At 33.5% G+C, this 27,777-nt stretch overlaps 4 protein-coding genes across 6 annotated transcripts; 2 read left to right on the top strand and 2 right to left on the bottom strand.

The window, feature by feature from the left end:
* The first annotated feature begins 605 nt into the window (after window positions 1-605).
* LOC131645214 (uncharacterized) lies at window positions 606-1,334 on the top strand. The gene has a single exon (XM_058915889.1). The coding sequence runs from the start codon at window positions 797-799 to the stop codon at window positions 1,256-1,258; it is 462 nt and encodes a 153-aa protein (XP_058771872.1). The 5' UTR covers window positions 606-796; the 3' UTR covers window positions 1,259-1,334.
* A 201-nt stretch (window positions 1,335-1,535) lies between these two features.
* LOC131645212 (uncharacterized) lies at window positions 1,536-3,281 on the top strand. Its single transcript, XM_058915888.1, has 2 exons — window positions 1,536-2,202; window positions 2,306-3,281. The coding sequence occupies exons 1-2, from the start codon at window positions 2,049-2,051 to the stop codon at window positions 3,148-3,150; spliced, it is 999 nt and encodes a 332-aa protein (XP_058771871.1). The 5' UTR covers window positions 1,536-2,048; the 3' UTR covers window positions 3,151-3,281.
* A 237-nt stretch (window positions 3,282-3,518) lies between these two features.
* LOC131645211 (stromal 70 kDa heat shock-related protein, chloroplastic-like) lies at window positions 3,519-6,695 on the bottom strand. Its single transcript, XM_058915887.1, has 8 exons — window positions 6,049-6,695; window positions 5,698-5,950; window positions 5,535-5,614; window positions 5,277-5,419; window positions 5,073-5,171; window positions 4,751-4,940; window positions 4,230-4,628; window positions 3,519-4,130 (listed from the first exon to the last, which is right to left on the bottom strand). The coding sequence occupies exons 1-8, from the start codon at window positions 6,595-6,597 to the stop codon at window positions 3,729-3,731; spliced, it is 2,115 nt and encodes a 704-aa protein (XP_058771870.1). The 5' UTR covers window positions 6,598-6,695; the 3' UTR covers window positions 3,519-3,728.
* A 6,031-nt stretch (window positions 6,696-12,726) lies between these two features.
* On the bottom strand, window positions 12,727-19,160 carry LOC131645210 (shaggy-related protein kinase kappa-like). 3 transcript variants are annotated; one of them, XM_058915886.1, is made up of 13 exons: window positions 18,973-19,160; window positions 18,599-18,826; window positions 18,089-18,181; window positions 17,931-17,990; window positions 17,540-17,812; window positions 17,006-17,080; window positions 15,616-15,672; window positions 15,391-15,531; window positions 15,259-15,309; window positions 14,577-14,672; window positions 13,916-13,999; window positions 13,718-13,820; window positions 12,727-13,518 (listed from the first exon to the last, which is right to left on the bottom strand). In XM_058915886.1, exons 2-13 carry the CDS (start codon window positions 18,767-18,769, stop codon window positions 13,430-13,432), a joined length of 1,293 nt encoding a protein of 430 aa, XP_058771869.1. In that variant the 5' UTR covers window positions 18,770-18,826; window positions 18,973-19,160; the 3' UTR covers window positions 12,727-13,429. The 3 variants fall into 3 exon arrangements, with proteins under 3 accessions (XP_058771869.1, XP_058771867.1, XP_058771868.1); XM_058915884.1 differs by having other exon boundaries at window positions 18,599-18,876; window positions 18,973-19,159; XM_058915885.1 differs by having other exon boundaries at window positions 18,599-18,873; window positions 18,973-19,159.
* Window positions 19,161-27,777: the final 8,617 nt, after the last annotated feature.

Raw genomic sequence — 27,777 nt, 5'->3', positions numbered from 1 at the left:
GAAAAATAATAATTATTGTATGAAAATGAGAAATTATGAAGATTTTTATAAAATTATTCTTCATTAATGACACGTGGAAGATAAATTTATATAATTAAAAGGAGAGCGAATAATAAATATTTATGGATATAATAGAAAAAATAGCATTAATTATTCATTTAAATTGTAAAGCGATTTATATTTAAATACAATTTTTTTTCTAAAACTACTTATAATAAAAAAAATTAACAAATTTGGAGATGAACAAGCCTATTCACTCTTAAAACAATGACCAAAACTTAAAGAATATATTTTGGCATCAAGCAGCATATTCAACTCCTAGTCCTAACCAGTCGTGTGATAATAAACAATAATGATTTGCTTATGATGTCAGCATAAAGTTAAGATCCACTACTAGCAATTTACTGCTAGTGCTATCTTAAATTCCGAGCTTAGTTAGATGCAAATTTCGTGAAAAAACATCACATGACAACACGTTCCAATATATACCAGCCCATTCTAGCATTCTTACATCAACCGACAATAATGGTTACAACTTTCCCTTCAATTATTTAATTTTTGTCACTTCGTGTAAAACTATGTTTTATCAGTTAAAAAACCTTAGAAAAATGAAACTCCAAAATCTCAAATTCTAATCTACCTCTTGACATGACATGTTGACACTACACGACAAGATAGTGAGTCATCTTTATGTCAAAAAAGATGTTCACTTCCTTGCTCAATCAAACAACTTAGTCAAATGTTCTCATTATATACACATATGTAGGTTCACACTCTTACCCTTTACATCACAAAAATGAATGGTTATTCAAAGATTGGTAGTACTAGCCACAAATCAAGATCTATAGATTTTTCAGATTTTTTCTCATTTTCTCAGACACCAAAACCAACCAGGATTAGCAACACTCTTGAAACAATTAAACATGTTGAAGAACCTAATGATAACGAGGTCATCAAGAAGAGGGAGGTGGTAGATGAAGGAGAGAGATTTGGAGTGATATTAGGTAGGAGCTGTTCAGTTTCTTCTTCTTCATCTTGTTCTGCTGCATCTGGGTTTCAGGCAACAGTGAAGAGAGCATTTTCAATAAAAAGATCTTCTTCATCAGTTTCAGAGAGGTACTGTAGAATCCATGATCAGAACATGGTAACAGAAGCATCAGATGAGTTAGTCATCATAGATGATGCAATCAAGAACAAGAAGAAAAAACATAAAGGAGGCAAGATCCTTAAAGTCTGTAAGCGTTTGTTTGGATTCTAGTTAATAGTTGTGTAATAATTGTATTACTATTATTGTAATCTTGAATCATAATGAGATTTGAAAGTCAATTAATTAATTAACTGTTTCATTGCTTATAATTGTTTTAGTTATAGGAGGGCATATCATATGAGAACCTTGAGAATGTGAAAATTAATCTGAACCATTGGATTTTAAAATAAATGGTGGAGATTATGGGTGAATCTTTTTTTTCTCTCTCCTACATCATTTATTTCAAAATGTAGGAGAGAGAAAAAAAAATTCATCCATAATTTCCACCATTTATTTTAAAACCAAATGATTCAGATTCATTCTCATATAAATATGTCATTTTCATATAAATATGTCATTCTCATATGATACACCCTCTTAGGTATAGTATATTTTATGACGAGCTATTTATTATGGTCCTACAAAACTGGAAGGATCAAGGATTAGTCTCTACTGTTGCATGAAGAGTATACAGGGTTTATACCAAAATGAAAAGTTGCTTAAAATAGTACTAAAATGAAAAGAAATATGATTTTCCACAATAAATTACCTGTCCGTTTAATTTGGAGAGAAGTTAATAGAAATTGAATTGAGAAGAAAAAACAAAGAAAATAGAAGGAAGGTTATAACAGAAATATACTAATAATAATAAATAGGAAAAGGCGAAAGCAAAGAAATAGCATAACTAAATTTAATCAATTCCTATGATCTTTAGATATCTAATCTGTATCCTTTTCTTTCACCCCAAAATCACTCTCCATTTTTATACTTTTTAACCGCAAACAAAAACAAACAACAATACATGGAGAAAATGGAGGATGAATCTCCCAGGAATAAAGTCAAATTCCTCTGCAGTTATGGCGGGAAGGTTCTTCCCCGACCCTCTGATGGAGTCCTTAAGTATGTAGGCGGCGAGACTCGCGTCATTTGTATTCCTCGCGATGTAACTTTCGCAGGTATGATTATTCTATTCTGACAAAAGAAAATGTTTTTTTTTATAGTTAGAGATATTATAATGATAATGTGATAATGTAATAATGTAGTAATGTATGTAATCAGATATGATGAAGAAGGTGAGTGGCGTGGTTGATGGCGAGGTGGTGTTGAAGTACCAGGTGATTCCTGAAGAACTTGATACATTGGTGACTGTTAGAACAGAAGATGATCTGAAGCACATGATTACGGAACTTGATCGGCACGAGAGTGGTGGATCGCCATTGCTTCGCGCGTTTCTATTTCCATTGAAGCCGTTGATAGTTGACAACCAGAGTCAAATGCAAATGCAACAAGTAGTCTCGCATCCACCTCCTGTTGAACCATATTTTTTAGAACAGCGTTACCTTGATGCCATCAATGGAATCGTACGCCAAAGCCCCGGCTCCAAATATGCGGCTTTCTCTGCGTGTTCTTCACCAAAATCAACCTCCCCGGAAGGATGTACACCCGGGGAATCGCCCTTCCATCATCAAGGTATGCCGCAGTTACCGAAGGGTATGGTTTCGATGCAAAGAGTGAGAAGCTCTCCGAGTTTATCCAGCCTTACAAGCACCTACAATAATACGCAACCGTTACAGCAGCCGCCGCAACCGCATAATCATGGTATTAGTAGAAGTAGGAGTAGTCATTATCAACACCAGCACCACCCTCTTGTTGGACTTAAACCAATACAAGAAGTAGGGATGGGAATGGGGATGGGAAGAGTATCTCCATCTCAGATGAGTATGAATATGATGACAGATAATATGAGTAGTAGCAGTAGTAGCAGTAGGGGTATGAATTACTATTACACCAATGCAAACAGACCCCATAAAGCTTATCCATACCATGATGATTCAGTTGGTCATGTTGTGGTTGAAAGAGTTCAATCAGTCCCCAGGAGTCCCAGACCGTACTTAGGTGAATGACTATTACTTCATTCCTCTCCCACTCTTTTCTCAATTACATTTTTTCATTCTTTAGTATATATATGTACATTAGAACCAAAGTGTGGTGAGCTCTTGTAAATCAGTAATTGTAAATAATGTTTTACAATTTACATTTTACAAATTATTAGATTAGATTGTTGACTTCCATACTATCAATTATTGGGTTCAAGAATTGGATGCTTATGTTGAGAATCTAAGCTACTTGATTCATTCCTGATTAACATGCAAACGATAATTCATGTTTTAGGAAGCAAAAGAGTAGTGTCATTTCACCTGAAATATGCAGGGTTGTATCTTCTTAGGTTTAGGAAAATTTATCTTATTTTTTCTCATATCAAATTACAACATTTTCAGTCTGTAAACTCCATCCACAATACCTTGTAATTCACAGACAAAATTTCCCAAAGATACAGAAACGTGTGCGTCAATGAGCACCTATAATAAACAAATAAAGTCTACTTATATTAAGAGAACACACTCAATTGACAAAAATCCCTAAGAATTTAGAACAGGAGAAGCATAAAATGAAAATAATCCTATTCAATAATCTCTATAACTCATTTAGAGTCGGTAAAATCAGCATCAATCACATCTCCGTCAGGCCCCTTGCCTGAAGATTCTGAAGGTCCAGACTCGCTACCAGGTGGTGTAGGTCCTGCTTGGCCTGCAGCTCCAGGTTGGTTATATAGAGACTGGCCAAGCTGCATGACTTCCTGGTTGAGGGCAGCCAAGGCATCTTTAATTGTTTGAGTTGAACCACCGGTAATAGCTTCTTTAAGTTCTCCCAGTTTAGCTTCCACCTTTTCTTTAACAGGGGCAGGAACCTTCTCTCCTAGCTCTTTCAATTGCTTCTCAGTCTGGTAGACAACAGAGTCCGCCTGGTTCTTGGTGTCTATTGCATCCCTCTTTTCTTTGTCTTCTTTTGAAAATCTCTCAGCCTCGCTGACCATTCTCTCAACCTGCAAATCATTCGAGATAAGCATCAGAACAGTTATCCGTTATAATCATATAAGGAGGAGTCGTTCACAAAATCATCCAGTAATGGTAACAGAAGATACCTCATCGCCAGGCAAAGTGCTGGCACCGGTAATGGTGATATCTTGTTTCTTCCCTGTGCCCTTGTCTATGGCAGCAACCGATAGGATACCATTTGCATCAATGTCAAATTTCACCTCAATTTGAGGAACCCCACGAGGAGCGGGAGGGATACCGTCTAAGCGGAAACTACCAAGAGATTTATTGTCCCTAACAAATTCTCTCTCACCCTGAAGGACATTGATTTCTACACTTGTCTGCCCATCAGCAGCAGTAGAGAAAACCTCTGATTTTGAGGTGGGAAGAGTAGTGTTTCTTGGAATAATCTTGGTCATCACACCACCAAGAGTTTCCAAACCCAATGACAGTGGAGAAACATCCAATAGCACAATGTCACTGACATCTCCAGCCAAAACACCAGCCTAAAATCAACCAAAATTAAACATGAGCATTTCAATCAAACAAACATTCTTTCCCGCTTCACTACAGCTTAATTTAAATTGGAAAAACTGCAACATTGGACTATGAAAAAGGCTAGTCCTACCTGAACAGCAGCACCAAGGGCAACCACTTCATCTGGATTAACAGTCACATTTGGGTCCTTTCCAATCAGCTTCTTAACAAGCTCCTGAACAGCAGGAATACGTGTTGATCCACCAACAAGAATCACCTCATCAATATCCTTAATCGAGAGCTTTGCATCCCTCAATGAATTTTCAACTGGTGTCCTAAGTCTGAAACACAATTCATACAAATATTACTATATATGAATAGTTTAAGCTAGAATATCTGTTTGTTACAATCAAGCTCAGGGACAGGGTATTTCAAATTAAAGGGTGAAAATAGATTCAGTAAGTTATTGTTACCTGTCAAGAAGATCTGAACATAATTCTTCAAATTTAGCCCTGGTAAGCGTAGTCTCAATATGTTTGGGGCCATCTGCTGTGGCAGTTATGAATGGCAAACTGAAAACACAAATACCAATAGCTCAGTAATTCGCATAAATGTTACAAAGCACACTCGAAAACTACAAGAACTGGGTACAAATTGCTCCTTGACAAAGCAAATACCTGATGTTTGTTTGACTCAATGATGAAAGCTCCATTTTAGCCTTCTCAGCTGTCTCGGTAAGACGCTGAAGAGCTTGTTTGTCTTTCAAAAGGTCAATACCTTCATCTCTCTTGAAGTCACCAGCCAGCCAATCAACAACTCTCTATAACCACAACATGATAATAAAGAACAATCAGCAAACATATAAGGATGTACATCACCCGTTAACCAACTTATAACAATGAATAATCCAAAAAGTAAGTAAGAACAAGTCCAACCTTATCAAAATCATCACCACCCAAGTGTGTATCACCAGAAGTAGACAGCACCTCGAACACTCCGTCACCAACCTCAAGCACTGAAACAAAATCAAACACCAATAAACACACATCCCAAACCCTATCAAATCAAAAACTCTATGAAAGAGAAGCTTCCAATTACCTGAAACATCAAAAGTACCACCTCCAAGGTCAAACACCAAAATAGTCTCATTGTTTTTCCTTTCAAAACCATAAGCCAACGACGCAGCAGTCGGTTCATTGATAATTCTAAGAACTTCAAGACCAGCAATCCTCCCAGCATCCTTCGTAGCAGTCCTTTGTGAATCATTGAAGTACGCCGGCACCGTAACCACAGCCTTCGTTACTTTATCATTCAAAAACTTTGAAGCATCATCCACAAGCTTCCTCAAAACCTATATAAACATTTCAATTATCATCAAATACATACAACATAACTAGTCTAAGAACATAGCAAATAATAACGACAAGTAATAACAGAATTGAAAACTACCTGAGCAGAAATTTCTTCGGCTGCGAAAGATTTACCGATAGCGGGACAATCGAGCTTAACGTTACCGTTATCGTCTCTGATAACTCTGTAAGAGACCTGCTTTGACTCTTCGTCAACCTCAGACATCTTCCGTCCAATAAACCTCTTGACGGAGAAAAACGTGTTCTCGGGATTCACAACCGCCTGCCTCTTGGCAATTTGACCGACCAACCTATCACCGTTCTTGGTGTAAGCAACAACAGACGGAGTCGTTCTCTGACCTTCCGCGTTGGTGATAATAGTAGGTTTTCCACCTTCCATGGCGGCGACGGCGGAGTTCGTGGTTCCCAAATCGATACCGACGACTTTCTCATTGACGACTCTGAGAGTGAAACCTTTCTTAAAAGTTTTGGAACTCAATTTAGGGAATGCGGCGCGGGTGAAAGGAGAGAAGTTTGAATTGAGTCGGTTACCGAAGAATAGGGTTTTGGAACCGGAAACGGAAGAGGGTTTTTTGAGGGAAGAGAAAGAAGCGGTTCCGAGACCGTGTATTTGAGCAGAAGAAGCCATGGAACCCTAAACCTAATTTGGAGGATAAGGGTGAAGAGAGTAACAACTAGTAAGTAACGAAAAATGAAGAAAATGGGTTTATGAGAGTGGGGGAGGATGAGGGTTGGTTTTATGATGTTATATGTGGTTACACGTATTCTAGAATCATCTCATGTTTTCTGGTTTGTTTGGGACCTTTAGATTAAATTTTAATCCATGGTTCTTATTTGATGTAGAGGGCAATTTGTTTCTTGTTCCATCACACGATATTATTTTTGTGTCAAAGAAATTATAATATTTTTGACTCCTTTTGTAGCCAATTATTATTAGTAATGTTATTTAAAGTATTATTTATATTTATTATTAGTAATATTAGTAGATAGGAGTACAAAATTCTTGTTGAAAGATAATTAATGATATATGCATTTGAATATGGAAATCTTCTTTATTATTATTGTTTATTTAGGAAGATAAGACAGCTTAAAGTTAAATAAGGAGATGACACAGAAAAGATAGGAATTAACGAGGGAAAAAAAATTTAGTTTAGTTTAGAAGAAAATGTTTGTTTCAAAGTCAAAACATAATGGAGCAGAGACTTCTCCCTTAAACAACATTAGTGAGAGGGATAATTTAAGATTCCCAAGGACAATCAACCAAAGGATATTTTTAGTCTAGCAAGAAATGGGGAACTTCTGAGGTAAATCAATTGTGGTAGTGTCAGATGACACCTAAGTGAACTAAACTCTTGTAACAAGTGAGGCAATTCTTATATGTGGAGGCATCGGCCTATACATTTTTCATTCCTTACAGGAATTTGAAACCTCTACTTCAGATGGTTCAAACTTTGTAGATGCTACCAATGAGTAAGATGATTATATAGTTAATTCTAAAGAGGACCCTAACACCAAAGAGGATAGAGATTTATTGGTTAGGTCTTGGGCCAATTTCGCACACCAGGAGGATTCAGAGGATCTTTCAAAAGGAACAGAATACTTTCAAGACAATCAATCTCAAATGGATATCTCAAAGTCTCGGCAAAAAAACTCAAACAAAGGCCAGGTCCAAGAGTGTTTATGCTACCAGATTCCAAAGCTGATACTTTTAGGCATGTTTTATGAAATGCCTCTATTGGAATGCAATAGGCCTAGTTAATGCCTCGACTATATTAGCTTTAAAGTCCATGATTGTGCAAAAAAAAAAGTCCATGATTAGTGCTCAAAAGCCCGACTTTTGCTTTATTGTTGAACCTTGGACAAGGTTTGAGAACTTTCCTCCAAGATTCTTTAACTATAAAAAATGGTGTAAGTATGATTTATACTTCCACAGTTATGTCAAAAGAAAAGTCGTGTGGGGTGAACTTTCTAACCTGCTTGGATATCAATTGATGTCATGGTGTTTTGTTGGTAATTTTAACTCCATCTCGGTTTCTCATGACAATAGAATGAGTCACACTCCTAATAGAACTCCCATGTTGGATTTCTCAATATGGGGCAACCACAATAGTCTGGTGGACCTTAAAAGCAAAATGGCTTATTTAGTTGGTCTAATGGCATAAGTGGAAAGGTATTAGTGGATAAAAGAATTGATAGAGTCCTTTGTAAGAAGATAAGGCACGGTCTTGAGAGTTGCAAAGCTAAAGCTAAACAAGAAGGTTTGCTTCAAAGCCAAAACACAATGGAGCGGAGACTTCTCCCAAAAACCACATCAATGAGAGGGATAGCTTAAGCCTCTCAGGGACAATCAGCCAAATGATATTTTTTAGTCTAACAAGAAACAAGGGACTTTTGAGGTAAATTAATTATGGTAGTGTCAGATGACACCCAAGTGAACCAAACTCGTGTAATAAGTGGGGCAATTCCTATAAGTGGGAGCATTTGTCTAGATATTTCTCATTCCTTACAAGAATCTGAACCCTCTACTTCATATGGTTCAAAATTTGTAGATGCTACCAATGAGCAAGAGAATTTTATAGTTAATTCTAAATAGGACCCTAACACCAATGAGAATGTAGTTTTATTGGCTAGGTCTTAAGCCAATTTGGCACACCAGGAGGATTCAAAGGATATTTCAAAAGGAAAAGAATACTTTCAATCCATTTCTATCACATATATCTTCATTATGGGCACAATATCTCGGCGGTGAAAAAGTTATTCTCCTTTTTGCTACAGTTTTTGGTTCAGTTGGTTCTTATTTTCAACTTTGCACAAGATTTGCCATTTTGCCTATTTGTGCAGACTATATCATTTGTTGCCTTCAATAAGGTTTGTTAATTATTACTAAATAGCATATGCTGAAATTTATAATATTGCTACACAATATCAATTGATTACCAGTATTTTAAATTGTTTTATTTCAAACATCAATGTCTCTATTGGAATCTTTTCTTGCAAAAACATCAAATTAATCTACACCTTGGACTACGCTTATGATTTATGCGTTTCTTGCAGGTGATTACCGCACAGTACTTTGTTTGGTTCTTTAGTTTGTCGCCTCTAATACTCCCATGGTGCAAAATGAAGCTGAAATCGGGTGGATTGTCTTGCATTCTTCTGTGGATCGGAGCTTAGACCTATTGGTTAATATGGGGCTACCTTCTCGAGTTCAAGGGTAAAAATGTCTTTTTACAACTTTGGATAGCAGGCTTAATGTTTCTTGCAGCCAACATATTCATTCTGGTCATGATCATACGTCAACATAAATATTCTTCTGTTTTCAAAGCTTTAGACTATACCTATTCCAAACATACAGCTAAGCTCGAGTGAGTGACCGCGACTATTGCAAACAAGTTTCTATTTTCAACCTTGCCATTGTTACACATCGCCCTTAACGTGCTTCAGTTTTGAAAGGTAGGTTATGCAAGGTCAATGCTATAGCAACTGATGATTATGTTGAAACATGTGCTTTTTTTTAAAGTGAATAATATGTGAATCAATATATTCTTATTGTTTGGTAACACTGGATACCTTTTTTTTTGCAGTACATAATCTTTAAGCAATGAATTTATTTTTATTTCTTTCATAGCTTTCTGTTATTTATCCGCACTTGTAGAATTGTAACACCGTAAACCATTTATTAATAAATACATGGTTAATAATGTGGATGTTGGTGTAACCCACTTAGGTATAACATGAACAAATATCAAATATGTCAAAATGGTATGACAGGTATAATAGTGCTCATTTACTGGTTTGTGCCGCTATCAGATAACAAACTTAATCAAAAAGCTGTTGAACTAGCTACATACACATTATCAATGGTTTATCATCAATAATTTGCGAATTAGTGGTCTTGACAACTGGATTTGAAAAACTGAAAATGCTAAATTGCTCCTTACAACTTTTCCATGACCAAGCAGCTGAGAGGGAAAAGGTTGTTGTAAGTTCAAAAATAAAAGATGAGTAACGAACTGGAAAACATTAGTTATCTACTTTCTGATGGAATATTTTACACAATCTGTGTAATGAAACCCCAAATTTGTAGCAAAAAATGTATCTGCTAGTTCATTCGAATCACTTAAATTTAAGTGCATGATAAATCATCATTACAATTACGTCACTATGTTAGCCGCAGTATAATTGTTGCAAAATAAATAAGCATTGTTTAACCACTAGTCCTAACTATGGTTGTGACAAATATTCTATGAGACTCTATTTAGTTATCATTTAACTAACAAATTTTGAACATTATGTGATAACCACCTTAAACGCTCTCAAAACCATGTCACTGACCCACGTCCATATTGTGCTACATCTAGGCTTCTTCATTCTTGATTTTGAAATCATACTCCCAACTGTTTGCCTTTGCTTTCCAACCAGCTTCTCTATATATGTTATACATCAGAACATGAGTACCACAATCAGCTGCTCCAATATCGACCATCTTTTTCCACTCTTAACTCAAAACATTAATATTCTTAAAAATTCTACATGCATTAAGTATATCACCTCACACATTCACATCCCTAGTTGTAAATCCACTCATTTTCTCCTCCCTAAACATCTCAGCCTCCTCCACGATGCCATATTTAGAGGTCCACAACACACATTTAATTATTAGGTAATTAACTAGCAAGGCTATTATGTTGTGTTATCCATAATTTTAAGATTTTTTTCATCTCACTGTCTTAACTAACATTAGGCAATTAACTAACGAGACTAGCCCCAATATGATCAAACCGGAACAACAGTATCGTGGGCTAGAATAATGGTGCTCATAATGTCACAGCATGGATTCGAGGTGTTTTGAACTTGATTCCTAATTCAAAGAGAAGATGTTGCATCTAAAGAAGTTTTAAGGGGGGGTAAAGCTAGGTTGCAGTACTATACTATTATGCTGGATTTAGAAATAGTTGGTTGTTTCTTAGCCATCAATTTACCATGTTAGGCCCTAGAAACACACAAACCCATGAAGTAGACCTTTTTTCTTGTCGGTCAGAGCCTCAATCAACATCTCAGTTTGCCTACTAAATGACAGAAAAAAGGTGGGATTGGTTTGACAAGAAGACCGCGTTAGATGATTCCTTTGAGTTAAAGTAGGATTATTTTGACTGTTTGCCAATGTGAATCAAGGGAGTGTGCCATAAATTAGTTGACCTGGTAGACATAGGAGCATATGTTAGGTCTTGTAATGGTGACATATTGAAGAGCTCCCCAAATGGACATGTACTGAATGAGATCAAAGAAAGTGTCAGACCATTCTTTAGAGAGCCTGAGACCAACTTCCATTAACACATCTAAATCACCTAACGTGTCTTAACTATCTGTTAGCCGGGAATTTCGACGGACAAAGGGAAGATTTTTGAAAAGGAGGTATTTCAAAGAGAAACATGAAGTTCAGCCTTTGAAGGCTATTCGAAATATCAATTGTCTGGAAAAAAATTATCTTTGTCGAAATGTCGTTTAAGTGTATATCCTCAAAGGCGAAGGTAAAAGACTTAGAATATTTTTGGAGCTTTTAGGGAGCAAGCTTCGACAGTCACGTTGGTTGAGTTTGGCGCCTCAAACGAAAGAAAATTCAAATTCAAATTATCTATCTTATCCAAAAAGGACGCGTGAATGCCTTAGAAATCGAAGAACATGCAAGAGAAAACGTGGCATTCCATTAAGAAAAGGTCGTTAGGGTCGAATTAATATAAATTAGGATCTTAATGTTAGATTTTAGGGTGTTCAAATCTGTACAAAAACTCAATCATACTCAAAGTATCAAAGTGTATCGAGAAACGAGTGCTGAAAATAATGTAAGTATGAATTACCATTTATTTTCAATCCAATTACAAATTCTTTTACCAGTTTATATTTGTTTTCGTTAGAATTCCTTTTACTTTCTTTACCCTTTTTTCGAATCAAAGCCTTGAACATTTGTGCACTTTACTTTATACTTACAAAGCACATCTCTTTGAACTTACAAATTGACCACAGACAAAGAATGAACACAATCCAAACATCAAAACTCGAAACTTAGACTATGTCCTAGGATCAATCTAGTCGACCATGCGTGCAACCAGAATAATAATTATTTTGGAAGACTAGCGCTTGTTTACAAATTTTCACCGTAAACACTATCAAGAAGTCGTTTACATATTTGATCAATGTCATATAAATGGCTATGAACTCAATTCGGTTCATGTTGTTCAATTTCATATATGTCCCAATATTGTCTGAAATATCTATATATAATTAATATTTGCCTTGGCCGATAGTCTAACCTCTTTTAAGGTTACTCTTTTGTTGGTGGCTTGAGTTAAGTTAATAGCTTTTCCCTTCAAATTTCGCATTTAGGTGATGTTAATTAATATTATAGAAGTTTCTACTCCACTTTAGTTTTCCTGTAGTTTGTTTTGAAAATTTTCCCATTATTCCTAAAATCCTTCATTTATTTCAAATTCTTTGCCTTTCCATTTTTGGGTCAACTTCATTTCCGTAAATTTTGATGAGCTTCATATACCCAAAATTTTGGCTTATGATTTAATGATCTTTTCATCACCAACTGCTATATCAATAAAGCCATTTTTCCTCAGAATTTTAAATCATTATTATGTTTTCTAAAGTTTCCAAGTCAAGGAAAAAAAAAAAACTCTTCCCCTTTGACGCATCAGCTGTTGAAAAAAAAAAAACTTGACAAAACATGGTGTTAACATGTCTACCAACCAAAAAAAAAAAAATCGTATATATGCAATTGTAAAGTATTAATTAACATTGCAACTTTTTAGTGTTGCAAGCATGACTGCACAGCTATGGTGGAGGTTTTTCTGTTACATGAGAAAAACAATTAACAAAAAACTACTCTACAGAAAAAGATGCCTAGAACATTAAAGTTGAAAATAAATCAGGACAAGACTTTTGAATCCAATTAGAGATCCTTTCCATTTACCTCTTGAATCCTAACAACAGGAATCGAGCTTCTGACTCGAATCTTGGCCAGAATGTCCGTCTACGGGTACCACACCGTTGATCAATACTCGATGTGTATTTTGCCATCTCATTGTTGATGTAACTGATAGAGATGGTTTACAGAGTCACATGAACTATAAAAGTAAGATAATACAAATTGCAGAGCGATTTCAGACGTAAAATTTTGATCTAAAACAAACACTTATCATATGATATCATGAACACTATCAAGTTTCATTCTGTATTAGATAAGATGTATCAAAAGGGCCTAAGAAATATACATGAAAACGTTCACTCCTGAGCAAGAATAGAAAACAGCTCCTTTGACAAATAAGAAAAAATGAGAATCATAATATTATAATATATATAATCCTCGGAACTCTTTTTGTAGCACTCTTTCTCAGATACACCCGATAATTTACAGCCTGCAAGTGAGCAACAAGGGAGGGCAAAAACAAAAGTTGCTAGGTGTGCAAAGCCATAAATAAGTTCTGTTTCCGGGCATGTTCTGGAATAAGCCGGTTGATGACATCAGGTGGAATACCAGAAAGTTCTGCACCAATTAATGAACATATAAGTCAGGAAGATTCTTGATTCACTAAAAATTGTAAAAATATTAGTGTATTAGTGCATTATCACGTCATTTTTAAGACAATTATATTATTGGCTTACTGCCTTAAATGGAGTTGTTTCTTCAGAACTTCAATTTTAGATTGTGCTCATTTCTGAGCTAAGGTAGTACTTAGACTCACCCTGAGGTTTGAAGTTAAACAGCGGAGGCAGTGGGCGGCCATTGGGAAGGCGGGTGCTTGGGTCCCTCAATTCATCAAAGAAGGGGTGGATGCAAGCTTCGAACTGCAGACACAATATGGCAAGCATAAAAAAACTTATCCTCCAAGACAAGACAAGAATACAAAACAAGTACAAAAAGCGGGGATGTTAAAACTTACAGCAGTGCATCTCAAATTAGGAGAGTACTGAAAGAACCTACAGACAAGATCCACCGCTTCAGGAGGTAAACGTTTCTGAAAGACCTGTCAAATCAGGATAATGTAGTAGTCAAGCCTTCTTGCAAACAAAAACCCTTTTAAGTAATGTAGGCTGGACATCCACACACATTCTTTTGTATTTGAATAGCTTTGCACCCATGTGCATTACTGGGACTAATTTATAATAATATCAATTCAACCCAACCAACAGCCATTAAATTTAATGCATATCCCTGATTTGGAAAATGTAGCCTAGAACAACTTTTGACTTTTAACAAAGTACTGTTCAGCTCTCCTAGCATCTCCAGACAGTGAACTAGGACATGTGATCATACAAGGAACAATCAACAATCAAGATATTAATTGTTACCAAGTCAGAATTCACTACAAGTAGGAAAACATGCAAATGTCTTCAAATGAACATTGTTAGCAAAAGTGTAATTGAAAATATGCAAATGTCTTCAAATGAACATTGTCTACAAATACAGGCTCAACATATATTAGGATCTAGCTTGCCAATAAAGAATATGTATAAGAAAATAAACCTAAATCCTGAATTACTAATAACTACAAGCATTTAAGAATAAACATCAGAATGCAAGCAAAGCACAAGAGAGTAAACCTTGTGCCATGGATGAGGTTTTATCTGCGGAAACTTAAATTCAGTATAATTTGGGTTCATGCACTTTATCTCTTCCCTTGTAGGAGTTCCCAAAACCTGAAATGATAAAAAAAATGGAATTGTAATTTTGAGTTATTTCTCTGGGGAAAAGTGAATTACAAAATCGATAGCATCAATACATTACAATAAAGGAACTATAGAAATCTAAACAACAAAATGTATATCTAAGTAAAATTAGCTTTTTTTTTACTCTATCAGTGTCAAACCAAGAAGAGTTAATCAAGCTTTGAGAATTATCTTTACAATCAATACTAGAGATAACTGCACAAAATCAAAATAAATATCTCTTCCACTGAGTCAGAATGTAGAGGAACAAGTCTAATTCTCCAAAACATGTACAATTTCTGGTAGAACCAACTGAATTTGTTGTAGATATAAAGTCTGGTTCAAATGGTTCACACATTCATTAAAAATGAAAGAATTACACAATCTTTGCATGGCCAAATCAAGACTAATTGAAAAACATTGATGGCAAATCCTCATCTTGATGATTTCAACTAGCTGATTAACTCCACTCTCCAAAATAAAATGATACACACATTCATTAAATATGAAAGAATTACATAATTCTTGCATGCCAAAATCAATGACTAATTGGAAAACATGGATGGTAAATCCTCACCTTGATGATTTCAACCAGCTGATCAACTCCACTCTCTCCAGGAAACAAGGGCTGCAATTTAAGCTGAATTTCAGGGAAACAAGAAAGACAACAGAAAACAAGGAAATGAGAGGAGGGAAAGTGTCAAATCACCTGTCCAAGAAGTAATTCAGCCATTACACAACCAGTTGACCATATATCTATGGCAGTGGTATATTCAGTGGCACCAAATATAAGTTCTGGGGCACGATAGTATCTTGAACAAATATATGAAACATTGGGTTCTCCTTTCACCTGATGAATTAGAACAAGAATGAAACTTGAGGGGTAGAAAAGTAACTTCCATCAATCATCCATTCAATTGGCTTTATATCTTACCAACACTTTTGCACTCCCAAAATCACATAGCTTCAGCTGATGAGTGTGTGGGTTTACCTGCCAAGAGAGCACGCAATTGAGAATAACCAATAGTAACTGACTAAATGATGCAGACATAAGTATACTGGTCTACATTATATCATCTTCCAGTTGGATTAAGCAATTTCAATATGATTGCTAGAAGACAATGAGAAGGAACATATATGTCCCTTAAAAGGTCTATTAAAATTGAATCCTTTAGTTCAATGTTTGGCCATATTATTATCCTCTAGCCATACTTTTCTATTGTTGCAGTCTTGCAGAGAAAGCCAAACAGAGAAGTATTTAACTATTTAAGAAATCCTGTATTTTCCTCTATGTCTCAGATTTCTTACATGGTATCCATATATGGCTTTATACAATCAATTCTATGGAGACAAACATGGAAGAAACAAAATTAACAAGGCACCACATAGACCCGGATTTGTTTTGCAAGCAAACTTTAAATAAATATATGCAGTAGATAAGTACTAAGAAATGCATTGTTCTGTATTTCTTCCCTTATTATTGTATAGATTCTAAAACCTTTGCATATCATTCACAATAGAGGAGATAAAGCCAGCTTCTTTGACCAAGATTAGAGAGATAAAGCCAGTTATAGTATGGCCCTCCAATCATTTGTAAGAGTTTGCCTTTCGCATGGACAAATAATGTACTCCCTCCGTTAATTTTTAAGTGTCATTTTAGCATAAAACTCTTCAACCAAGATAGTGGATTGTTAGAGTTATTTTTCCTATTATACCCTCATTTATTTTCTCTTTCCAAATAAATTCAATCAAACACTCTCTTTTTCCAATAACTAATTAAGAATATAATTAATTTTATGGAAAATGTGAAGTGGAATTATTGAGAAAGTAAGGGTATAATTGGCAAATTATAACATTAAACTATAAAAAACGACACTTAAATAGAAACTAAAAAACTCTTCTAAAACGACAACGACACTTAAAAAGGAACGGAGGGAGTAGTATATAAAGTAAAGCAAGCATTCATAAGTCAATACATTTAAGTGCAAATGCAAACATTAGAGAAAAATTTAACACATCGCCAACTAATCAAAGTAAACTACAATTGAAAATCTTCAAATGCAGGCAAGCACTTCACCAAAATGATAAATGAAAATCAAACCAAACAAGCTGTAAAAACAATGTTCCATTAATTATTTATGATCATCTAAGTAATGCCTCCTTCCCATGTGGATTTATATTGATGCGAGAGTGTTGAAATGTTTCAACTTCCAAATTAGCGTGTGAAAAAACAAGGTCATAATAATCAAACCCATCATGAGGCATTTAGTAAATTTAACGAGTCCAGTGTAACATAAAATTCAGTTATTCAGATAATGTCTTACAAGTAGGTTCTGAGGTTTGATGTCACGATGACAAATTCCAATGCAATTATGTATGTAAGCAAGGGCCCTGCATATCTGCAGCCAAAATCAGAGTAAAGAACAAAGAAATTTGTCAACAGGCATACTAGGGATTTGAAATGTATAACTGCGTACTTCTTTTATTTCCTTCCCTTCTTATAAGTCTACTACCCGTTTACAAAAAGTGTTATCCATTATGACTATTTTAAATTTTTTTATGATTCTTTTAAAAAGAATTCCATATGTGAAACCCAAACTCAAATTATTCAGACAAAGTAAATCTAAATTTAGAAGTGTAATATATGACAGAGACAAAACAACCAGGCAGAAATTTAAAAAGCTAGGTTTTCATGGGCTGATCATATATTATTTATATAAATCTTACTACGTGCATAGTGAAGTTTTTAAATAATAATTCAGCAAATATTTTGGGAGACTGTGAGTTGTTATGGTATAATATAATGCATTTCCAGCTTTCTGTTCCCAAACTAAACTAACAAGAAAGCAATTAGATACCTGGTACGTATAAAGTTTCACGTATATTAAAGGCATTCGCTGGTTAATCCTGCTATAGTTCCTCGCAATACGATTCACGGTTTCAGGAACGTATTCTAGTACAAGATTCAAGTAAAGCTCTTCTTTGTCGGTCGTCGAAAAGAAACAATGCCTCAGGGCGACAATATTTGGATGGTCCAGCATTTGCATAATCTGTAGCTCTCTATTCTTGTAACGCTTGTCCTGGAGAACCTTCTTGATGGCAACAATCTCTCCTGTTTCTCTACATTTTGCCTGATAACAGCATTAATTAATTAGTTGAAAGAATGAAAAAGATGCCTACATGATATAATAACAATGAGACATTTGCAAAAAGATATCAAAAGAAAATTAAGTAGTTCTGCTGCCTCACTTGAAAAACAGTGCCAAAAGAGCCCGTCCCTACTACGTGTTCCGCGATATAACTAACATTCTGTCAGCTCCAAAAAGAAAAATTATCAGACTTTCTTAGTTCCCAATACTGCAAATATAATACAATACCATAACCACAAGAGTTTGCCAATACCAAACCTGTTTAGATTGACCATTTCGTCCACCAATGCTGGTTCGTATTACATGTCCTGTTTCAGCACCCACACCATCAATGATATCAGGCTCACTCTCCTGTAAAATATAAAACAGTGGCAACTGAAGTGACTTGAAAAATAAACAAACAAATCATCAAATTGCAGGAAACAGACAGTAAACTTAGACAGTTTTATTAATTTACTACTCCTTCATCTCACAATAAGTGACACATTTTTCAATATTAACCGACCCTTTCGTTTTTAAATATAATATTAATTATTTGTTTCCAATTGTGTCATCTAACTAATAGTAATACTACTTTTAATATCTTGAAGCATGGTAATCAATACTACTTTTCATTATTGAGAATTTTCTTCTAGTAATTCGTTTTTCAGATTCATAGAAATTAACAACCAACCAGAATAGAAAATTATCCATTATGGAAATTACAATAACTGTTAAACAAGTTTCTTTTTACATAAACTGTTAACTTGAGTTAAGTCTGCAACTTACTCTGTCATCATCATCATCATCATCATGGCCATGCTCAACCTTGTCTCTGAGCCTCATCTCAAGCATCTCTCTCCCAAGCCAATCAACGGAACTCGACGAACCTCTCAAAGCAGACCTAGAACTACCAACACCACCATTTCCATTTCCACTACCAAGGCTAGCAGAAGCCATATCACAAACACTATCTATGCACGCACCCAATTTCCTTCAACCACCACTCACTCAGTACTGTGTTTCGAAATTCAATCGAAAACACTTGAATACTAGTAAATTAGCTACTAAATAAAGCAAAACAGGAATTAGATTTGATCAGATCTAAGAATTGTGTAAAATTGTGAGAAAAAAGTGAAGATGAGAATGAAAGTGAAAATCACCTGGAAGTGGAAGTTGAAGGAATTGTGATGGTGAGAATGGGAGGAACGGAGTTGCATTTCAGTTTCAGTTCGTGATTCCGACGATCGATCGGAGATCGGAGATCGGAGACAGTGAAGTGAAGATGATCGGAAATTCAATCTACTTTACTCTCTTTCTCTCGATCTTGCAATTTTCCCTCTTACTACTATTTATTCTACTTTTCTTTTTACATGTTTTTATTTTTATAATAATAATTATAAATAATTATAAATAAATATCAATAAAAGAATAAACCTTTTTTTTAGTTTTGAAAATGTAAGTGTATGGTAATTTGAAATCTCAAAAATAAATATCATATTTATCTTTCAAATTGTTAAACTTTAAAGTGTTTTTCAAGTCAAAATAAGTAGTGAATGTTCCTTCGATGAAATTGTAATGTTAATATTAATTAAAGTTTAAAAAAATAATACTTTATTCATTAAAAAATATCTTTTTCTTTGTCACTTGTAAATATTACTCAGTTTTTTTCCATTTCTTCATCCTTCTTCCTTATCCTTTTTCAATATATATTATACGATAATATATATATATATATATATATATATATATATATATATATATATATATATATATATATATATGAGAATGATATTACTTTTATGGTATTAAATAAAAATTATATATAAAAAAGAAATATTTAATAGGACATAAACCCAAATATAAAACAAATTAATATTTTTAATCAAATTAATATTTTTTATAAATTAGCTAGTATTGATGATTAGATTATATAATTTTTTATAAAACAAATTAATATTTGTAATCAATTAAATGTTATTAGCAATTTATTAGTTAATTAAAATTTTCAAAATTAAGTTTTTGTTTTTTTGGACATGGGAGTGTAAGATGTCACTCTCTCTTTCTCTTTCTCTTTCTCTTTCATGTTGCAAACAATGGGTTTACTATAATTTATAAACACTTATTTCATTTTCTAATAAACCAATGTGGGACTTCATTCATTACTCAATGTTTATTTCTTCCTACAACCATATCATATTTTTGTTAAGGGTTAATAGCATTTTTGCCCCCTGCTATATAGGCGACTTTTGGTTTTGCCCCCTGTAAATTTTTTTTTGTAAAAGCACCCTTGTCATTTCAAGATTCTGTTTGTTTAGACCTTGGGAGAAAATGACACACTCATGTGCCTATGTGTCATGCTATGTGGCATCATTTTTTATTTTTTAATTTTTTTTAATTTCAATTATGCTGACATGGATTTATTATTTTTTATTTATAATTATTTTAAAATCCATGTCATATATTATTTTATTTCATTTTTTATTTTTTAATTTTTTTTAATTTCAATTATGCTGACATGGATTTATTATTTTTTATTTATAATTATTTTAAAATCCATGTCATATATTATTTTATTTTTCTATTATTTAAATATTATAAAATTATGAAAGATGCCTGTATTAGGAAAAATACAACAAAATTTTTGTAGTGACTTGGACTCGAACACACGTCCTCCTAGCCTTCAAAGTGCAGGTGATTAGTTTCTTAAGTGAAATGTATATATATTGTATGATTCCATATCATATTTTATATTTCCATTATAATTTTTGTTTACACTATTATATATTTAAAATTAAATAATATTACATTAATATATAGATATTATTTAATAAACTGAAATAAATTTAAAAGTAATCCATAGTATATATTTGAATAAATAAACTATAGTATATATTTAAAAATAAACAGAAATTAATTTTTAATATATAATAATAAATTGAAATTAGTTTTTGATATATAATAATAAACTGAAATTAATTTGTAATGTATAATATATATTTGGATAAACTGAAATAAAAATATTTGAACAAACTGAAATTAGTTTTTAATATATAATAATAAACTAATATATATATATATATATATATATATATATATATATAAATAAATTGAAATTAATTTTTAATATATATATTAATAAACTGAAATTAATTTGTAATATATAGTATATATTTGGATAAACTGAAATAAATATATTTGAATAAACTAAAATTATTTTTTAATATATAATAATAAAGTGATATATGTTTAAAAATTATTTGAAATCAATTATTAATATATAACTATAAACTAAAGTTAATTTGTATTGTATAGTATATATTTGGGTAAACTAAAATAAAAATATTTGAATAAACTGAAGTTAGTTTTTAATATATAATAATAAACGGAAATGTATTTAAAAATAAATTTAAATTAATTTTTAATATATATTAATAAACTGAAATTAATTTGTAATATTTAGTATATATTTGGATAAACTGAAATAAAAATATTTGAATAAACTAAAATTATTTTTTAATATATAATAATAAAGTAATATATAATTAAAAATTAATTGAAATGAATTTTTAATATATAAAAATAAACTGAAATTAATTTATATTGTATAGTATATATTTGGATAAAACGATATTAATTTATTAATAAATCAAATAAAATAACACTTGAATAATCCAAGATATACAATTCAAAAGCAATAGTTTTCATGAAGACCAACGTAGCCTAGTGGTTGTGTATCTTGGCTGGTATATGGAGGTCTTGAGTTCAACTCCTTGGCTGCAAAATTTTATAGTTTTCCATGTTTTCAGTTTTGAAAACTTAAAATAATAATAAATAAATTGCTTACGTGAAATTAAAAATAATTATAAATAAAAAACAATATTCCATGTCAGCATATTAAATTAAAAAAATAAAAAAATGTCCAGTCAGCGTGCCAAATAAGCATTAGGCGTGTGTCTTTTTCCTCTAAGGTCTAAAAAAATAGAATCTTCAAATGGCAAGGGTGCTTTTACAATTTTTTTTACAGGGGGCAAAATCAAAAGTCGCCTATATGGCAGGGGGTAAAATGGTATTAACCCTTTTGTTAATTAGTCATTTTCATCTCATTTCAATCTTATTCCATCATCTCATTCTCTCCCTATCATCCAAATCCTCTCAAAGTTCACCATTCGTCATTTGATCTCAACTAACATTACAATCACGGTGAGTGGCGAAGCCAGCGCCCCGCTAGGTAGGTCAGTTGCCCAGGCTCGTGGCGTGGGAATTGGTGGTTGTAATCGCGGGACAGTGATCATGTTTAGATGTCGAATTCTTACGAGTTCTTTTATTTTTCTTTTTCTTTCACTATTAAGCTCGATTTTCAATGCAGAATTGTTATTGTGTAGTTATTCGTTGTTGTTGCAGATTTTGGTTTATGAATCGGTGAAGAATTGTTGCTGAAGGACGGGTACTAAACCTTTTGCATCATTGAATAAATTCAACAATTCTTCACTGATTCATAAACCAAATGTTCGGTGAAATGCCTAAACTATGTTCTTTTGTTTTTTTGTCTTGAAATATCTTGGTTGCAGATCCAAGTTGTTGTTATTGTATTGTGGTCGATTGTGGTTGGTAAATTGATGGAGAATTGGTGTCTAAGTTGAATTTCTTACTTTCTTTCTTGCTTCACTTTTGTTTTTGATTTGTAGTCTTGGTATCATATTTCGCGGACTTCAGTGGATGAATACAAAGCTAGAGTTGGTGGAGTTTTTTGAGGGTTTGAATGGAGTTTGGTGGAGTTTTTGGAGGGTTTGAATGGAGTTTAGGGAAGTGATAGGAAGAAGAGAAGGATTGTTGATTCTAATTGTCTATGTGGTGTGTTGCTATCTGGATGGAAACTCATACTTACTCTTCAAAGTAAAAAGAGTCGTGCATCGATGATATGTCCCTGTTATGTAAGGTATTTTTATTTTGTTAATGCACTATATACTGAACTACCGCGCAACTTATTAGTACCCAGGGGCATTCAAATCAACATCACGAGGAAAGCTTAACTCTCACGAGGAAAAATACGACTGTCACGGGGGAAAACATGAATTTCTCGGGCTAACTTATGAGTGACACGAGGAGATCTATCAATCTCCCGAGCAGAATCAAGAGAATATGTCACATTTAACCAAATTTCATGATTTCTCTATGCTAAATCGCGGGCAGCTACAAGAATATCACGAGGAGAAACCATAAGAAAATGAATCACATCAAGGAGGATAGGGCATGAGGCAAGTGCTCGAAGATACACAACGATACCCAATGAACAAACCTTTTATCTTCAGACATACTCGGCTAAAGGCAGGTGCCCGAAGACATTAATGGTCATTGATACTCCCTCGATCACGCGGCCTGGCCCTTAAGTTATAGCTCCTTACCCAGGAGCAACACTGTTTTGGACTGGGCCAACGCTTGGCCCAAATATAATACAAGGCCCAATCCAGCCTTAGTCAAGGAAAAGGCCCATTTGAGACATGTCCGAGCATGTGCAGGAACCATGCGTAGACATGTCCGACAAGCACACGAGTGCCACAAGCAGGTCCACCAGCAGGGTCTTGGGCAGGGCTACCACGAGATGGCATCTAACTTCTTAAAATCCCCGAACACCCTCCCCTTTGTAGGGTTCTTCCATTTCGACCCTCCTAATAATATAGGGTCTACGCACCTCTGAGAAGACCGCATTTTCACGAACACTTCGGAACGGTTGACCTAGGATGGAGACCACGTGTTGGACTCCACTACACACCTAGATCCTGGCAGTCTCCACTTTGGGCTTGGGCATCCAAGTTTAGGACGCAGATCTTGGCCCAGCATGAGGGGTTATAAATATCCTCTCTCACTAGAGGGTCTGGTATTCATTCTTTTTTACTCAAACATTATACTTGCATTCCATTTTACCCGCTTACTTACTTTGGCTTCAGAGTATCATGCAGGTACACCCCCCTCAGTTCATAGTAGACCACAGTTGTAGGCCTTGACGATCCATTCTGACCAGTTACAATCAGAACTTAAAGAGGACACTTTTGTGGTCCTCGAGCCATGTCTAATTTTGGTTTAAATTCGGGTTCAAGTTCAAGTTCTGATTCAGTAAAAGGAATTGCGTGTTTTAAACAGTATTCTTTGATCTGTCGTCTTACGTTAAGATGACACTCAAGTTCATCTGTCAATTGTTCTAGGTCTTCGCCTTTTGAGCGAGTGCTTGGCATACAACCGGAAAATTAAGAAATAAAATTGTTGCCTTATTCTATACCGCACAACAAAAGATTTGCAATATTGACTAAATTAGTCCCCGGCAACGATGCCAAATACTTGATCGTGACTTTAACGTATATCCGATTCACTGACTGCAAATGCACAGCCTATTGCGTAGTTTTAAAAGATATCGAACTCACAAGGACTAACAGTCAAACTAATGCTATCGCATTATTACTATGTTTAGCTAAGGCAAATGATTTTTATCGAAGAGGGAAAATAAAACCTTTTTTAAATAAATAATAGTCTAGAAAATAAGAGATTAAGAAGAAACCAGAACATTTGTCAAAAAAAAAGAGAGACCAGAACATGAATTCCATACGTCTCTGGAACTCCGTAACTTGGTGACTTGTCTGGACTTCATAGGTATTTTGTAAGAAATAATAGTTTAAAGGCCAAATCTCACACTCTCGTGGTCTTGAATAAAGCCACGTTCCCTAATCATGAGATTTCGCTCTTGTTCGCCCATTCTAATTAAGGATCACGTTTTGAAAACTAATTAAGACCTAATTGATTCCTAAAGCGCTCTCGCTCTCTGTAGGATCGATGCTTAGTTTTTACTATTTGGTTCGACCCCCACGCTCGCGCAGTGTCGGTTTGAACCTTAATAGATTTCTCACTCTCGTGACAAAATCGTGGTAAATAACCTATCACTCTCGTGACAAGGTTATCTAAATTCAGAATAAAAACTAAAGTCAAAACATGACAATTAATTAGCCAACAAAATTACTGAGTCCCGTCGAAACGACGACCCTCACATACCCGACTCTAACTTATTTAGCCGGACATGGTTTTAGTTAAATTGACTTTAAACATGATTGAAGTTAAGGAAGAACTCATAGAATTTAGACGAAGAGCATACAAAATATAATTAAACATAATGCAATTAAAAAAACTTGAATTAAAACAGAATTAACTAAATAATTTGATCTCGGTGTACAAAATAATGCCTCTGGAATTTGACAGTGCTTCGCTATTACGTTTCAAGATGATTCTAACTAAAAACTTAGTCCTATTTATAGTGTTACAGTCAAATGTATGGTGGGAAAACGTGTGCTAGCAGTTGAGAAAAAACAAGGGAAGTGGGGGGGAGAATTGGTCTGCTTCTGAAATAGAAGTGTTTCTTTCAATTTCTGGTGTCAGAGCAAATGGCGACCGCCGTCTCAGCAGAATATCAAATTTTTTGTGTTTTCTCCGTTCTTTCTGCTCCTTTCTGTTTTCGATGCACATTTCTTCTCGAACAAGCAAAGTACCTGAAATACAATAGAAACATTAATAAAACATGATAAATATGCAAAATAAAACAGTGATAGCATGTAAATCGAGTTGTAAAATGTGATACTTTTTTAAGTTATCAACCAGAATAGCTCGTTTTGTAATAGTAGAGGAATCAATTGTTTAAAATAGGAGGATCAAAAGTGCATTTAAGTCTTCTTTAATTATGTGTGTTCAAATGCTTTTAATTTGGGGTTGTTTCCGAATAAATCTTATTTGCATATACAATAAATAAAATAGTATATTCACTTTAATAAACATCAACCTAAAAGTGTTGGTTTCTTTATTTAAAAAAATTAAAATATTTGGCTTTTTTTATAATTTTTTTGGTTCAATCTTTCAATTTTTTTTAGAAAATTCAACTCTCATCTCATTTTAGAGATTTTTTATGACGTATCAAAGTTATTAATGTTGTAAGATTGGACAATTTATTCTAATACATCTTGTTAAAAATATTGAAATGATATATTATTTTGATAAATTAATAAAACTAATGAATTAAATAAAGGCATTAACATAAAAGAAGGAGAACATTTAGATACAGGTGGTTTTTACTATTTTCCAATAAAAAATGCCAAATATATAATTTCTTCCTACACGCGGTTTTTTATTTATTTTCACTTCCTAAACAATATTTAAGTACACTTGTGATATTTTCATTAGAAAATAGTAAAAACCACACCTATAAAATTTAATCTAAGATTTTTCCATTAAAAAAATCCAAAATTTTCAAATTGGTTTTTCATCCTTTTTCAGCTTCACATTCAAGGGACGGACTCTTGTTTTTTCTTTGTCTTTCATTCTGTTTTTATTGTGCATGTTTTATCAATCATTCATCTTTAATAGTTCATCTTCATTCATTATACTCCTATAATCATGAAAGAAGACACATTGTTTGTTTGATTCCTTCTTCGTTGTATTTGTGAATATTTTGGTTACAACAAAATGGTTTAAATGTCAAACCTAAAATTTTGTGGGAGATATATTTGTCTTAATGTTACTATTTTCATTGATTAATTTTAATTTAAAAGACGGCGTTGTCCCTCCACATTTTCTCTGCTGTTTTTTTTCTTCATTATTCAATTGAGTACCTTAAACATCTCTCAACAATAAAAAATTTGACTTGGGTTTTCTTTGTGTGAGTCATTAGGTTGTGGTGATAAAACTTGATCAATAAAAGGATATTTCAAGCCTCATTGGTTAGATGTTACAAAGTTTCAACTGAAGTGTTAATCAAATGTTGAATCACGCAGAGGAACTTGAAGTCTTAAAGTTGTGAGAGTGAGAAAGTGAGAAAGTGTGAAAACTCTCCTTATCCTACGATTAGCATTTTAGAGTGGTCAGTTTATTTTTAAAAGATCAATGGTAAGTCTTGAGGTATTAAGGAAAATCAAACACAAACACACACAAAATGTAATTTCAAACCTCTTATATTTTTATTAAACTTCATAAACAAATTCAGACAAGTATGAAATCGATTAATAAGTGTTTCTAATCAATTAGGAAAGTTAACCCAACACTTAATAGATTAAGATATTGATATTGGTCAAATCGATTCAGGAAAAAAGAAATATCATCTAATCAATTAGAAAACCCATTAATCGATAAAGTATATAGTCATTTTAGGGTTTCCTTTTATGGACCAGGTTTGTCATTTTTGAATGTATTTTGATATGTTAAAACATATTTTAATCGATTAACTCATTTATTTGACCTCATGTATTATTTCTTTTTTTTAGCCAAATCTTTTTTCTATATAAATGAGGCTACTCCTCGTTTCATTTTTACACCATCTTTTTTTAATAGAAACCTCTATACTATTTTTTACTCTTATTATTTCTAAAAAAAATATTCTTCACTAAGTTTTTCATAATGCCAAAAGAGTGAAAAGTACTTTTGAGATTTGTTTTGTACTAGTGATGTACTTAATTTGTTTTATTCAAGAGTGTGAATCTTGTGTTTAATATCTTTATATATAATTTAAAGGTTGCAAGCTAAAGCAGGAAAAAAACTTGGGTGAAAGTTCTTAAGCTAAGTTTGAGTAAAAGCTTTGGTTTGTTGTTAGAAGGTTTGTGAGTTGATCATGTGTAAAGGCTCCAAGTTTGTTGAAGGTTATTTGGGTAATCATGTAAAAACTTAGGTTTGATTTTAGGGAAACTTTTGGTGACAGGAGAAGGCCAAGTGGTTAGGCCGAACCTATATAATTCTCTGGTGCAATCACTTTATCCATTTTCTCGTTATTTTTTTTGTTATTTATTTTATTTATGTTGTGAATCTCTCTTCTTCTTCATCTTCTTCATGTATTTCTACTACTACCTCTCAGTTTGTTCATATATTAATATAAATGTTTCTAAGATAAAGTTTTTAAAAACTATCATAACTTATCATCCAATCTCTATTACTCCCCAAAATAT

This window comes from Vicia villosa, linkage group LG1 (genome assembly GCF_029867415.1).
Source record: "Vicia villosa cultivar HV-30 ecotype Madison, WI linkage group LG1, Vvil1.0, whole genome shotgun sequence".
Taxonomy (NCBI): Eukaryota; Viridiplantae; Streptophyta; class Magnoliopsida; order Fabales; family Fabaceae; genus Vicia; species Vicia villosa.
This window is presented reverse-complemented; position numbering and strand designations above follow the sequence as displayed.

Bases quoted from the DNA above. Each gene is read 5' to 3' on its own strand.
- LOC131645214 (XM_058915889.1), top strand. From the start codon at position 797: ATGAATGGTTATTCAAAGATTGGTAGTACTAGCCACAAATCAAGATCT.
- LOC131645212 (XM_058915888.1), top strand. From the start codon at position 2,049: ATGGAGAAAATGGAGGATGAATCTCCCAGGAATAAAGTCAAATTCCTC. The intron at 2,203-2,305 runs GTATGATTATTC...GTATGTAATCAG, and splicing joins TCGCGATGTAACTTTCGCAG to ATATGATGAAGAAGGTGAGT.
- LOC131645211 (XM_058915887.1), bottom strand. From the start codon at position 6,597: ATGGCTTCTTCTGCTCAAATACACGGTCTCGGAACCGCTTCTTTCTCT. The intron at 5,951-6,048 runs GTAGTTTTCAAT...ATGTTTATATAG, and splicing joins CCGAAGAAATTTCTGCTCAG to GTTTTGAGGAAGCTTGTGGA. The intron at 5,420-5,534 runs GTTGGACTTGTT...TTGTGGTTATAG, and splicing joins GTGGTGATGATTTTGATAAG to AGAGTTGTTGATTGGCTGGC.
- LOC131645210 (XM_058915886.1), bottom strand. From the start codon at position 18,769: ATGGCTTCTGCTAGCCTTGGTAGTGGAAATGGAAATGGTGGTGTTGGT. The intron at 15,673-17,005 runs GTAAGACATTAT...CTCTCTTGGCAG, and splicing joins TCAAACCTCAGAACCTACTT to GTAAACCCACACACTCATCA. The intron at 13,519-13,717 runs GTGAGTCTAAGT...TAATTGGTGCAG, and splicing joins GTTTAACTTCAAACCTCAGG to AACTTTCTGGTATTCCACCT.